We start from the raw sequence: 15,419 nt of genomic DNA on the forward strand, positions 1-15,419 counted from the left end.
CCAAACCGGCCGCGCGCCGCCGCGCCGCCCCCGCCCCCGCGTCTCAGCCCGCCGCGGACGGACACGGAGCCCAGCGCCGAGCCCTGCGCGCGCGCCTGCGGGGCGGACCTGGACGAGCGCGAGTCCTACTGCGCGAACGAATTCGGTGAGCCCCGCCCCGCCCCGCAGCTCCTCCCGGGCTCGGGCTGCAGAGCCCACCCGGGCAGCCTGGCGAGCCCTTCCGAGCCGAGAGCGCACGGCTGTGTTCGCGGACACCCTAAGCCAAACTCTAGAGAAACCCACCCACTCGATCCTGCAGGCTCCACACCCGTGTGGACTATGTGGTGATTTGTTAAAAACGCACCGGGGAAAGAAAGAGGAAATGAGCGTTATGCATTTCTCCAAACTCTTTGTTTTTGAAAGCAGCAGTGAACGGAATCGTGCATGATGTGGACGTGCTCGGCACAGGGATCCAGCTGGTGACTCTGCTGGTGGACCGGGACGGGCTGTACAAGATGAACCGCCTGTACATCACTCCGGACGGGTTTTTCTTCCGAGTCCACATGTTAGCCCTAGACTCCTCCAGTTGCAATAAGCCATGTCCAGAATTTAAACCTGGTATTGAAACTGATCTAACTGCCCACCTTTCATGTGTACTTTAAGTCACGATTTGTAACTTGGTTGCCATAGCTTGGTCTCTGTTGGTCATCCCAGTATCTTTTTTTGGGAGAGTATTCGAAAATAGATTTTAGATGACAGGTATTTCGGCCACTATGATTGAAGCTCCATCAGTCCCCCACCCCCGTGCCTCCAGGTAAAGGTGAGAACACCACAGATTGGCACAAAGCAGGCACTCAGGAAATATTTGTCAGTAAATGGAGCGCACGATGAAACACCGTTGCCAGAAGGGCTGCGTAAGGGGTTCTGTTTAAACTGAGTTTATGTCATTTGGGGGGAAGTGTCGGATACCGACTTCCAGGTCTTTCTAGAGATGTGCTCTGGAATATCTTGCTGATACGTTGTGACTAGGACCTCTGTTCTCTAATGTTGCCTGTTAACTTAGTTATCTCCTAAAGGTCCCTATACTGTTTCCACTTGTTTTCTGAGGGTTAAATGCCTGAGATTCAAGATAATAGCAAGATCATAAATTCAAGCTCAGGCATTTCTTAAAACTCTTACATTTTTTTGTTTCATGGCCTTTAAAAGACACTGTGAATTTATATTTTGTTTTATTTTTTAGGCAGCAGGTATATTGTGATGGGCCACATCTACCATAAGAGACGGCAGTTCCCGACAGCTCTGCTCCAGGTCCTAAGAGGGCGCCTCCGACCAGGAGATGGATTGCTCTGGAGCAGCAGCAGCTATGTGAAAAGGTTTAACCGAAAAAGGGATGGGCAAGTTCAAGGTGCAATTCACACCCAATGCATTTGAATAGTACCATCCTGGAATTTCTGGATCATGAGAGACTTGGGATTCAGCAACAAGACAGGAAAAGATCATGCTAACGGAATCGTCTTTTAGAATAGGGCCCAAGGCTCATTTATGAGCTAGCTGCATAGTTCCAACTGTAATCTTGAAGTTGTCACTTTATTTTGCCAAGTGCTTCTTAAATGGTATGCTTCTGAGCTCCGTGACAAAGTTATTCAACTATAGTGCCAGTTATGCACACAGCTAACTGACCTGTCCGGTTAACAGATCACTGCTTCATGTGGTTTATTTTTAATTATTTTAATTTAAATACATTCTTCAGTAGAAATAGTTCACAAAAAACATTTCCTTGATTTTATATACAACTTTGAATACTTTATATCACGTATCAAACCAAATTTTATACCCAAACCATCACATTTAAAATTCTGTACATAACAGTAAGTGCACTAGTCAGACATGTATGAAATGTCATATAGATCAAACACTAGGATCAGAGCCCAAGACAAGTTAGAAAGTTTTACACTTCAAGAAGACTAAAGGGCTTAATTCAAGCAAAATATTTTTTAAACAAGTGTTTCTGATGTACCAAAATGTAAGATATAGTTTATTTTCTTGCCTCCCTGCTCCTGAAAACGTATGTTTTGTGCCAAACTGGCAGCTATCCCAACGCTGGGTGTATCTGATGTCATTTTTCTATTAAGACCAAGTATCTTGTTTGTGTTTGTAAAGCAGTAAATCTTGCCTTGAAATCAGATCTTGGATGCACCTGGTTTTTTTAGCCTCACTGAGCCCCTAAGGTTTGGGAAAAAGCCTTTCTCAAACTTACTCCCCAAACCCTGGAACCAGGGTTGCAAGCAACAGCTTGCAAGCATGTGACTTTCAAGCGTTTTCCAGTTGGTTTGAAAAAGGTTTAAACACTAGCTGAATTTAACATTGATTTTATACAACTCCATAAAGTTTTTTTCAGAAGACCCAACTGTACTTAAGTTCATTTGAAATGCTGTGAATAGAGACACTGATAACCCATGGTTGAAGATTACTGCCTAAAGAAAGATAAAAAGGAACTGCACTGAAGAGAAAACCAGCCCATGTGGTCATAAAGGAGATGCCCTCAGGGAAGTGTCTTTAGTCTGTAATGGCACACAGTCTTTAATGGCCATACAGAAGCACTGAATATACCTAAAGAATGCCAGGACAGGACATAGCAATAGCCTAAGACAGAACATCTGATTGTAATGGGAGATACTGTTACCTTATTTGCCCCTAAGGGGGGGGGGCGGCAGCAAAGAGGTAAAGTAAAAGTTGAGAGGTTCTGACTATTCTGTGTTTAAAGCATTACTGAGGGATTTTCTTGGAGAATTTTCCAAAAAGGAGTCTTGCCCAAATTTATTAAAAATCATACTAGAATTACTTTTTGGGAAATCAACTACATTATTACACAAACTATCGACAGCAGTGTATGCGGCAAGTGAAGAGCTTTTGGGTTACTTTTCCTTAAGATAAAAATTAAATGTAAGTAGCACCAGTCACGAAAGTCAAAGCCTAAGTTTTAAATGTCACAAGGCGAAGTAGTGACCTTGAGTAACACAGTGGGGAAAATAAAATGGCCAAACAGTTAAATTATTGGTTGGATGGTCAGATGTTTGAGCATGAAGAGTAGAGTTATAAATAACTCTGGTTTAAAAGTGAGGGGGGAAAATCCCTTTTACATAGCCTGAGGGTTAGGTTTTGATTAGACTGATTTGATAATAACTCAAGTTTCTGAGTTTTGGAAACACAATGTGCCCAAACTGTGTGATCTGTGTGATACTTGGCTGTACAGTTAGTATGTACACCCCAGCATACATAAGCAGGCCAGCTTTTTAGAAACTTCCTCGTTAAAACTAAGGCCATCATTTAAGACCAGGTTTGCAATGAGAGTTCAGTGAGGCTCAGAGGAGGTAGAGCCACAGAAGGCAATAAACTCTAGGCTGGGAACTCCAGGTTAGCAAGAGGTGAAGAATCTCCTTTTCAGTATTCAGTCAGTACCTTGGATGCCATCTTGAATTTTATGGAAAATTTTTATTAGGAAATTCATTGTAGTTCCTAATCCTTTTGTCCTACTGTACTTCTTAGCACATGGGTTTGTTGTGCTCCAAAGGACTGCACACCTAACAGTCCCTCATCGATAAAATACTCAGTTGCCTTCAAGACTAACTCATTAGCATCCCTTCTTCAAATTAAGCTGCTAGAATTTGACAACAAAAAAAAGTACTTGTTTTTCTTTTGGTAGGGAAAGGTCTATAAAACATATACACTTTTTTTTGGTACTAGCTTTTCACTGTCTTCTAAGGATATCATTTGGCATTGTTTATATTTCTCTTAAAATCACTTTTAAGGTGGATCAAACACACGTATATGCAAACACCTAAAAACTGACCTGACACCTATAATGCACAACCCAATTTCAGGAACAGAACTTTATCATTTAAAATATTTGGCTTATTTCTTCAGTTGAATTTGGTCCAAGTTGGATCAAGTGGGGTGCTATCTTCTAAGAAATGTTTTTTTGGTATCTTATTCTAAGTATCGGGAAGTACCTTTGAAGATTTCAAATTATTAAAAATACTTCTCAGCTGGCTGTGTCTCCACAAAGTACTTATAAAATATCCCTTTGCCCATGAGATACCACCATTCTCATTTTAAGGACTAGAAAGCTAACTTATGGGTAATAGCCTCAATTATGAAAAGGGTGAGTGCTGCAATAACCATGGAGCTCTGTCTAGTTCAGTCTGTAGGTGCAGATTTAAAAGGTCACCAGGCTGGCTCTTGAATATGAGAAACACAAAGAGGCAGGGAGTTTGCCTAACAGAAAGGAAGAGGGAAAGAACTTCTATCTGCAGATTCTAGGAAGGCAGATGACAAACAACAGTAAATGTCAGTGTCTGTAAATAACACTCCAGGCCATTTTGAATATCAAAAGGTAATTGTTTTTACTTTAGAAAATAGCTCTAAAAGTTCACAAGTTTTTTTAACCCACTGCAGGACATTAACTGAAATACAAATCCTGCAGAATTTGGAGAGGAGAAAAAAAGCCTTACCAATATTATGAAAATAACTTTTTATGAAATAGTTTAAGGATTGTGAATTTGGCAGATGAAACACAACAAGCACTGAAAATACCTTTAGCCAAGGAAATCTACTGATGCAAATTATTTACAAGCCCAAAGACTGAGTAGAAAAATCCTAACAGTATCACAAATGTGCCTTCTACTACTTGGATTATTGAAAGCAAAATAGCTGTAATATGTGTATTTTATCCAATAGCAGAAGCTTGTCAAAGAATACTCATAGAAAAGCAGCTTTTGAAACTCCTTATGTATTATAAGAATGTGTCTTTCAAAAATTACTTTTGGAAGACTAAAGCTCCGTAGTTGATAAAACTATAAAATGTCTATGTATTTATATGGTGATAGAAATTGCAAAACTTTATATTAAATACACATATGAAATCAACATCTTCCTGGTCAGAGGATTCCCATAAAATTTACCTTTTTTGTACAATCTGGCAAGGCCAACAGCTACAGAAAATATATCAACCAACCACTGTTTCATTAGAAACTGCACCAAATCCAATGTCAAAAACATTACTTTATTTTTCTAGGATGAAATGTCCTATTACGTACAAAAAGAATAGCTGTTTAGAATTTGCCACAATCTGTTAAAAACATAGCAATCTATTGCCTACAAGTAGGAAAGTTCTTGCCGCAACAAGTTTTAAATGATTAAGCCCATATATATCTATATCTATATATATGAATAAATAGTACAGAAATACTGTGATGTGATGAGATGCAGAATAATTTTATAGTTCATTAAAATGTAGGATTTTTGCATCAGCACAGTGCATACAATATGTAACATTTTTCAAAAAGTAAAAGGACAAAATAACCTGTTTGACTACTTCCATGTTAATATTTTAAGCAAAATGGTTTCCATGTTTTAATATTGAGCAATTCGTCTCTTTAGTTTGTAAGCATAGGTTTAAGTGACATTTTTATGTACAAAAATGGGCTTCATTAGATAAAAACACAGAATAACCTGTACACCTGAGCCTGTAATAAGAAAGAATTGGGAACTGTAGCAATATCTTTCTTTTGAGAAACTGCGGTCTGGGAAAGGTTTTGCATAGCAGGGTGATATTACACAGAAGAAATTTTTTAAAAACAATAATTAGATAAATTCCAGAACTCGGCAGGACAAAGCTAATATGAATTAGTGCAAAATCTAGTAAAATTTTTGCAAAGCTGCATAAACCAACCATGGAAGATCTTCTAGAAGCTATTACAATGCCGTAATACAAGTGTAAGGTTAGAACACTGAAAGGAAAAACATGCAAAATACACCCTCCTCCGTTGTTTCCACCTTTTTTCCTACTGATTACACTACTTTTTCCTTAGTGGAAAAATACCCAAAACAACGCAACCAACAAAAAATACAAACAAAAAAAAGATGATGTCATCTCAAAAAAAACACCCTTCATAAAATATAAGTAGCTGTCGAACTGATCATTTGCCTGATATCATATAATACACAGATGAAGGCAATGTCTGTTTCGTCACATTACCTTTTTTACTAGTACGATCAACTGATGCAACATGACTAGCACCCCTGAAGATTTTCCTTTGACATGATTACAATGGGCTGGGAATTATAAAATGAAGGGCCACTAATATCCTGCACAAATCCAGGTACTATTAGATTCTTCTGCCTCTTATTTACCTTGCAGCCCTCCCTTTCCCCTTAAAGGCTTACAGATAATCATTAGCGCACATTCAAAGACACCATCTGTGGGAGAAAAATGATCTCCATTTATTTTGTTTCATATACATCCATAGTTGAATTTTAATACAAAAAGAAAAAAATTAGAATCTGACAAATGTTTACAAACAAGATACCTTCAAATAGATTTTACTCATTTTAGCCTGGTGCAGAGTAAATGACAAATTGTACTGTTATATTCAAGGCAAGAGAGTCTGTAGTCCAGGACCACTTAGCCCAACCTTTATGCAAGCTTAATTTTTATCTACCATGAACAATAAACGCATTGTTGATTCCCAGTTGTGTGTGTGTGTGTGTGTGTGTGTGTGTGTGTGTGTGCACATGTGTACATAGCAGCTCCTTTCATAGAAAGAAAAGACATCTAGAGGTCGTCTTGTACTTTTACCTACAGGAATCATGATAAGATACAGAATGGATTACATGTAACCGGGGCTGAATTTTATAAGAAAAAATAATTAGCTGACAAATGAGGGCAGCAATAAAAAAGCGTCTTTTTTGCAACAATAAATAAATACAGTCAAAAGTTTTCTGTGAGACTCTAAACCAGCTTCTTCACTGAAGAGCAGACGTGGCATTTCCATGGAGTTACACTTGACCCCATATTATCTTTTTTTCTTGCTTTCTTTTTTCTTTTTTTTTTTCAATAAACAAAGTTTTCCCGCTTCTGCCACAACAATAAAACCATTTGATCTTGACAAGATAATGGTGTCGTTGACTTTGCTTTTCCCTTGTCCGTTGGACAAAATTGGTCAAGAATATAATTGGACTGTTATGACCAATAAAAACGAAGTTTAGGTCAAGTCTTGTCAGGATAACCTGACTAAAAACATCTGGCTCCTTAATTTAAAATAGTTCAGACAACCAGATTCTTGCTGTGTTTTATGTTTAGGTTAACACGCTGAACTTTAAGAAGCTGTAGACTGCAGTTTGTTGTTATGAGACCTACAGAATACAGAAAAAAGGGAACAATTAAGCACCCTTCATTTTTTAAAACAATGATGCTCTTTATGTGGATGCCAAGATCTGGGGGAAGCAGCTATGTTCTTTCATTTATCCTTAGTGCACAAATGTATGAGAACAAGTAAGAATTTTTTAACCTATAATATTAAAAAACTTCACTGTACACTAAACATGATAGTTTACTGAAAAAAGCCAATATTAAAAATATATGTGTCTAATAAAAATTACATTCTTAGCCAAAGGGACAAATAGAGACATTTACAGAAGCATTACCATTGTGGTAAAAGATGTGTGTGCGCGCGCGCGTGCGCATACGCACCCTTATTTACATTGATTTGGGGAATATGAAGGAAAAAAGTTATGTTAAAAGAAGAGAAATAGCAGTATTAAAATCACATTTTTCTATTAAAGTTCAGAAAGTCTCCTTTCTAGTTTCACAGCTTTATTCACAACTTTTGTTAGTAAACCAAGTTACTGTACAGTTACCAGGACTAAGTCAAAGTACTTTCTACGGCAATGGTGTATATAAATACAGTATTTCAGGAGTTTACAATTCTTAAATACATTGTTCAACACGGCTGCTAGAATAAAGTGTTTATTACTATACATCTTTTTTTTTAAACATTAAAAAATTATATTAACTAATCTGAACTTTTTTGGGGGCAATTTTGAATTAGGTAATCACATGGTACAATAAAAGAGTGACCCCAACATCCAGTTCTGATTCCAGTTAAAAATTCAGACTAAAGATATCACAATCTGTAAGAAAAGAAAGAACATGGATGGTATAAATGATGAATTATAACAAAGTACAGTAATGAAAATAATTTGCAAATAATGCTGGAGATCATCAATTAAAAATGGGGAAAATATGGCAAAGGAAATACTGGAAATCCATAAATAAATCAAATTTCAATGATGGGCTACACGTGTTTCATTCTGCCTTCAATCTGGAAATCAACAAAAATTCCCTAACATCTCTTCAATTTTATTTTATTTATTTAAGCAGAATTGAGGAAACTTCTCAACTGGCTCCCGTATGCTGTAATGGGAACTATGTAAAGCGAAATATAGGAAAAAGCGACATGAGATAAGCAAGTGGCGAGCTCTCCAGCGGCCCCTTTGCTGTGCAGACCAGACTCCAGGCCTCCTCCGCCCCTCCCCCAGCTTTGGTTTGCGCAGGCCCACGGGAACTTTCCTCTCCAGGGGCAGCTGCCACTCCCACTCAAGGTTCTGCCTGCAAGCTTGGCAGCAGGGCGGGACTCAAACCCCCCAGCTTGTACCTCACAGTTACCAAAGACTAGAGCCTTTCCAAAAAAAAAAAAGCAATGAAAAAAATTTAATCGGAGTAGTAACTGCAGGAGGTATAAGTCAAAAAGCATGGGGAGGCTGTTGAGTTGTGGACCTCTGCCCTATCTTAGCCCGAGGACCCGACTCCCTAGGATCAAAGACTTGGAAGTTTCAGTGCTTAGGTAGGTAGCTTTATTACACTGCTATTTCTTGTTTTATCAATTTTATATTGTTTAAAATTGTTATGGCAAAACAGAGCTCATGTAACCATTTCCCTTCTTGAGTCCAGATTTTATTTCCCTTAATTTTAAGTGAAATCTAAAAATTATGCTTTGTCTATAGGCTGATTCTAAAAGTTGAAAATCAATGTAGTATTTACATTATTATGACTATGTAAATACTTTTCTCTGTAGCACCCACTCCTTTGCTGAGAGGGCATTCTCAGCATTCCTACAAAACTTTTTGTTTTTCATAGTTTCTAATTGCATTTCATTTTCTCCCCTTACAGTCTTAAACAAATTAGCTTTCCCCCCCAGACACCTCCCTCAGGAGTGAGTGCTCCATTCTTCTCCAATTTGAGCCGCTTGCTGCATAGGCCTGCCATGCAAATATCACCCTGGGCCAGAGCAATTCCCACTGCTGTCCTGAATCTCGTTTCCTGGACCCAAGTTCTTGTTTTCTTGGTTTGCTTATTTTGCTAATGTACATCTTAAAATAACCTGCTAAGAAAGGATGCATGGGAAGGAGGCCCTGAGTCCTTACATGACAAAATATGTATTTATTCTGCCTCTATGTTTGATTGTTTGGCTAGACACAGACTTCTTGGCTGAAAGTAATTTTTCCTCAAACTTTTGGATTTATTTCTCCATAATCATCTCTCCAGCATTCCCTGTTGCTAGAGAGAAGTCTGATACTGTCTAATTCTCGTTGGCTGTCTGTTTTATCCTCTTTAGACGCTCTCAGAAGAGCTCCTTTTATTCTTGGCATCTGGAAATTACAGTGATGTGTATGTGGGGTGGAGCTTTTTCCATTTGTCCAGCTGGCTTATTATGTTTGTTTATCCATTGTCCTCATCATCCCACATACCCCCAGCCCCTCTGCCATTTCCCTATGGCACAAAAAAGTAAGCTCCATAGAGAGCAGGAGCTTTATTTTATTCACTGCTATATGCGACATCTGACACACAGCAGGGCCTCCGCCATATGCTGAATGAATGAATTTGCTTTTCTTGGGTTTGAAGTCTTGTGACTCTCATCAGCTCAGGAAATTTTCCTTATATTAGTCTTTGATAATTTCCTCTCCTCTGGCTTCTCTATTCTTTCTGGAATTTCCATTAAGTGAATATTGAGTACTTTATAACATTTTTTCTTTCATATTTTTCATCTCCTTCTTTCTGTTCTTTACATTGAGGGAGTTCCTTGATTTTAACTCTCACTGCTTGCAATGAGTTTAATTTTTTTCCTATCATGCCTTCTTTTTCTTAGATGCAATTATCTCCTAACATTTCTCTGGGACCATGATTGTTTTGTTTTTTAAAGCTCTGTTTTCTCTGGAATCCATCTTTCTGCTACACGTTGACCTTTCTCGTTTACACCGCAGGCTTTCCTTACACACCTGGCTGCCTGTTCATACGTAAGAATAAGTTAACAGGCTAGACAGGTGCCTGGAGAGCCGTGTGTATGTGTGTAAGGCGTACTGACTGGCAGGTTTCGCTGTAGATCATGGTTTCTCAATCTCACTATTGACACTTTGGGGCTGGATAATTCTGTTGTGGGGGGCTACCCTGTGCATTGTAGGAGGTTTAGTAGCATCTCTGGTCTCCACCTATTAGATGCCAGTACCACTTCCTAGCTCTAAGTGTGACAGACAAAAAAAAGTCTCCAGGCATCGCTAAATATCCCATGGGGGTGGGGGGTGGACAAGTTATCCCTGTTGAGAGCCACGCGTTTAGAATAAGGCGGCTGGGGACCCTGACCCTTCAGACTTCAGAGGTCAGGGGACTTGACTGTGGGTCCAATTCTCTTCTGTCGACTAGTTCTCTGCAGATAGTTTATTCCTTTTCTTTAGAGAACCCTGTCCTGTGTTCTTTCAGTTCTTCAGGCTTCCTATACAGGTCTGTACACAGGGATTAGGGAAGGTGACTCGCTTATATACAGACGGTCCCCAACTTAGGATTCAACTTACGACTTTCTGCTTCACGATGGTGCGAAAGCGATATGCATTCTGGAGAAATGGGCTAGGCTAAGCTATGACATTCAGTAGGCTGGGTGTATTACACGCATTTTTTACCTAACAGTATTTTCAACTTACAATGACATAGCCCCATTGTAAGTCGTGGAGCATCTATATAGATCTTCAGTGAATCCCTCCCTTTTCCTTCTCCTTTTCTCTTGCCTATTTTATTTCAGAATCTCCATGTTGGAGGCTCGCTGGGGTTCTACTGAACAGTAAGCTGTCCCCTCTGCAGAAGAGTCTCTAGCAGGAGTCTGGGCTGGGGCTTGCCAGGCTTCATCAATCCATCCTCTTCCGTCTGCTTCCTGTATTCCAGAATCTGTTGACATCTCATTAGCTAACTTCTACCATATTCTTTCCACTATTCTGAGTTTCTCCCTTTATTATTTTTTTCCTGGGGATTCTATCATATCGACTAAGTCCTCTTTCCTTTTAAGTTTTACAGCGAATGGGTTAACAGATGAGGGAGGATAAAAATGGGAACATTTGAGAGATTTTGTCAAGTTTCTTGGTTCTTGGCCGATAGCCTGACTGCCCACATACCTGCTTTCCTTGCCTACAGTTTTTGATTCCTTTGCTGAGAAGGTAGTTGGATACTTCAGCTGGGCTTGTCCTTCACTTAGTTTATGTAAACTGACTCTACTGTGCAGTTCTTGATCTACCTTGCTACAGGAAGAGAGACAAAACGGCCTATAGATTTTCCTCCAAGGAAAATTAATAAGTAGAGCACTGGTTCTTATACTTTGGTATGCAGAGTCCCTTGGGAGTTTATTACATAATATTGATGCCCAGGCTCCAACCCAGCCAAGATCTACCCAATCTGAATATGTAAGCACAGTCAACCTGGGGGCTGGTGGATGGGGGTGGTGCCTAATGAATCTCAGGGGCTACAGAGTGGTGGCTGCTACCACAGAGATGGAAGATGGGCTTCTGTTGGAAGAAAGTCATGGGCTTGAAAAGGGGGCTGTGACTTCAGACACAGAAGTCACCAAAGTCACAGTGTCTGAATATCACACAAAGTTACTCAACGCTTTTATGTTACCACAGGTTCGAAGAAAAGGTCTGTGGGCCAAAAGTCTAGTTTTGCCCACAGAAAAAAATACCCAGAAAAATAAAACAATTTAAGATTTCAAAGATATATAGCAAATGTGAAATAAGGAGAAAGTGCTTACATCCCCCCTTCATGGCCCGCCCCTCCCTCTGCTCTACAGAACAGTCATTTTTATACTTCTGTCAATGCAACGAGAGCACGTGCTCTGTCTACTTACTACTACCGCTACACGTGCCCCATGGCATTTCAGAGAGCATCTTGCATTCTGTAAACATTTGATAAATGCTTTTTGAATTTTAAAAAATGACTTTAATTTTCAGCATATCGCAAACTCAGCAATTTGTCATTATGAGTCTGTCCTCTTGTCCTTGACAGTATATCGTAAGGCTAGTCTTGATTTTTTTTTTTTTTTAAGGATTCTTGATTTGAAGGTTCAAATTTACAATAAACTGCATTGACTCGTTCCTTAGAACAGTATAACACTGAACACGTCTGCTCACCTGCTAGCTTTGAATCCTTTCAATTTCTGTACAAAGAATGATTCAAGAACTTCTGCACACTGGTAAAAAGGGGAGTCACTTGGATTGTAGTAACGACAGTTATCAAAAATTTTGGTCATATCTGCCACAAATTCCGTCAGCTTTTCATAATATCGTCTCTGTATTCTTTCTTCCATGGTGGCAAGGTCTTAAAAACACAAAATGCAAAACATTTTCAAAGCTTTAAGGTTGTTCCAATGTGAATACTGCCCATAGTCCTGAGTAATAAGAATATACGTTTCCTGCCCTAGCAGTCCTGGAACCAAGCTGGCTCACCATTGAAGACTATCTAGCAATTAATGAAGAAAAAAGGAGCACTTTTTCCAATTTTGTGTTTGACTGGGGGTCTAATGTATGAATCTTAGCTACTGTTAGGATTTCTTTTTTTAACTTTCAGTTAACTACAGAGAACAGCTCTTTCATCAACTGGTTTGAAATAAAGGACACCGCACCAACATGATCAATACATATCTAAGTATAATACATTTTCACATGCCAACAATTCAGCATATTATATGTACAAAGAGAAGGGGGATATCCAGAATCAAGAACAAAATCTCTGTGGTTTTGTAATCCTTGTATCAGACTTTATCAGACATTTAAAAAATATTATCAAGTTGTGAAAATGAAAAGTGTGGCATTGTGCAGGATGATACAAACATCAATGGAACGGAATTCAAAATAGGAACAGACCTAGTATTAAGCCTAAGAATTTCATATATGTTGAGGATGTCATTTCAAACATGCAGAGGAAGGGAGAATTCATTAAAAATTTGGGCTGGGGCAACTGGTTACATATTCGAAGAACTCAATTTCACCTCACATTATAAGCCAAAATAATTCTAGGTGGATTAAAATTTTAGGGCAAAAATCAAAACCATAAAAAGTACTAAAAGACACAACACTGTCAATGTAATTAATCACTAAACTGTGCATTTAAAAAGTTAAAATGGCAAATTTTATGTTATATATATTTTAACACACACACACACTTTGATAGTTTCAGTTTATATGGGTAGAGGAAAAACTGTAAATGAGAACAACTGCCAAAATGCACGTAGGCTGCTTACATTCCACGCTCACTCTGGGCACATCTCTCTGTGGGGGTTATAAAGGCTGTACATGAAAGAGTGAACACTTAACACATCACACCAGGATATTATTGTTTCCGTACTTAAGTTCTGGGTACTTACGCCTGACTAGTTTTAATAAAGTATATGAGTAGTGCTTGGATATTTTATGATTCCAACTTAATTAGGTATCCCTTAAAAGAAAAAAAGTATTAAGAGAACATATAGGTGAAGTATTTACAAACTAGGGTAGGGAAAAAGATGAAAAGCATGACTCCAAAGGCAGAATTTATAATGATTCATACATGTGAATCCAAAAATGCTAAAAACTATCATATGCCCCCCTCAAAAAAAATCACTATAAAATTGTTAAATGTCCTTACTATATAAACAGCCCTTAAATAATTAACAATATGAATATTGCAAGAGAAACCACAAATAGGAAATTCACCCAGAAAAAATTCAAACAGTAAGTAATCACTAGTTATTAAAAACCATGCAAAGTCACGTTCTTTGTCCAATTGAGCAGAAGTTAAAAATTATATAAGGGAGAGTATAAGAGTGGCAGTATACTTTACATTTTATTCTCTACATTTTTTTTAACTTTATCAAATTTATTGGGGTAACATTGGTTAATAAAATTAGATAGGCTTCAGGTGTACAATTCTATAACACACCATCTGTACATTGCATTGTGTTCACCACCCAGAGTCAAATCTCCTACCTTCAGCATATATTTGACCCCCTTTACCCTTTTCTACCTCCCCGCACCTCCATCTCACAAGCTCTTTTAACATCTGCATTTGTACACCAGACATATTATTTTGAAATAAATATTTTCAATGGAAAAAATTTGCCCTCATAAGAGTGATAATATTCAGTGTTTTCAAGTGTGCAGAGAGAAGGGTACAGATGTACACTATTAGTGGAAACAGGTTCAATTTGCTGAAGTGCAATCTAAAAATATTTATGAAAAGCCTAAAAAGTATATATACCCTTTGATGCAGACATTCTAATTCTAGGAATTTTTCCTAAGAAAACAAACAAGCGCAGGCAGATGCATGATCAAAGATGTTCACATAAGCGTTGTTTATAGTAGCAAAAACTGCACACAACTGAAAAATCCATTAACGGGGGGGGGAATAAATTACTTTAATTTCATGTAATTAAAAAACAATGTAGGTCTATACCACAGCTGATGTGAGAGAGGTACTGACAAGATTACAAAGTATATTATAAAACATGATAATTCATATAAGCCTATTTCTATTTCATAAAGTCTGCTGATCTTGTTGGTTCCCTAATACTCCAAAAGAAACTACTATTTTCAATTTTGTTTATATCTTTGCAGACATTTTCTATGTGTTTCCAAAGTTATTTATGTACTCCTGGAAAACATAATTGTTTACTGCTTGAAACCTACGTATTGTTCTGTAACTTTCATTTTTCTTTCAATATTATGTTTATGGAGATCTATATTATGTTTACGTACATACATAAGATGACGTTTATCTGGGTGGTATTAAAAAAAATAAGATAGGAGAATAGTGTAGCTCTTCAAGAAAAGAATTTTGGTTAACTAAAAGTATATTCAATTTACAGAGTACATGAAGCTAGTAAAATCATGTTACTAAAGATTAATGGCACAGGAAGATGTGTGTCAGACAGATCATTATATAGTCTCAATTTAAACACACACACACAAAAACACACCAAAATGTAATGGGATTCAGTGAGGAAAAGACGAAAGGTGCATTTCATCTTTTCTTATGTTTTTCTTTATTGCCTAAATTTTCTACAATTAACTTGTGTTATTTATTTATTTAAAAATAATTTTTAGGGGCCGGCCGAGTGGCGCGATGGTTAAGAACTCACTTGGGATGCCAGAGGGCCCCGGTTCGGATCCCACATATGAGGGCCAGTGAACACTGTTCTCCACAGCTAAGATGCTGAACAACAGCTCAACCTGGAGCTGGGCTGCCGTGAGTCGCTGGCAACCGCGTAGGCTGCAGTCCCTGTGGCAGTGGGTTGCCATGGGCTACCGTG

At 38.3% G+C, this 15,419-nt stretch overlaps 2 protein-coding genes across 2 annotated transcripts in view; one reads left to right on the forward strand and one right to left on the reverse strand.

Annotated features, from left to right (window-relative positions):
* The first annotated feature begins 7 nt into the window (after window positions 1–7).
* LOC109380294 (UPF0450 protein C17orf58) lies at window positions 8–2,162 on the forward strand. Its single transcript, XM_019637712.1, has 3 exons — window positions 8–145; window positions 406–597; window positions 1,220–2,162. Exons 2-3 carry the CDS (start codon window positions 495–497, stop codon window positions 1,408–1,410), a joined length of 294 nt encoding a protein of 97 aa, XP_019493257.1. The 5' UTR covers window positions 8–145; window positions 406–494; the 3' UTR covers window positions 1,411–2,162.
* BPTF (bromodomain PHD finger transcription factor) overlaps window positions 1,692–15,419 on the reverse strand; it is a 167,386-nt gene continuing 153,658 nt past the window's right edge. Inside the window, exons 29-30 of the mRNA XM_019637646.1 lie at window positions 12,265–12,451; window positions 1,692–7,173 (exon numbers count right to left, since the gene is read on the reverse strand). Coding sequence (XP_019493191.1) covers window positions 7,137–7,173; window positions 12,265–12,451 — 224 coding nt within the window. The 3' untranslated portion in view covers window positions 1,692–7,136. The remainder of the gene's footprint in view (window positions 7,174–12,264; window positions 12,452–15,419) is intronic.

Source organism: Hipposideros armiger, unplaced genomic scaffold, assembly GCF_001890085.2.
Source record: "Hipposideros armiger isolate ML-2016 unplaced genomic scaffold, ASM189008v1 scaffold_34, whole genome shotgun sequence".
Classification (NCBI taxonomy): domain Eukaryota; kingdom Metazoa; phylum Chordata; class Mammalia; order Chiroptera; family Hipposideridae; genus Hipposideros; species Hipposideros armiger.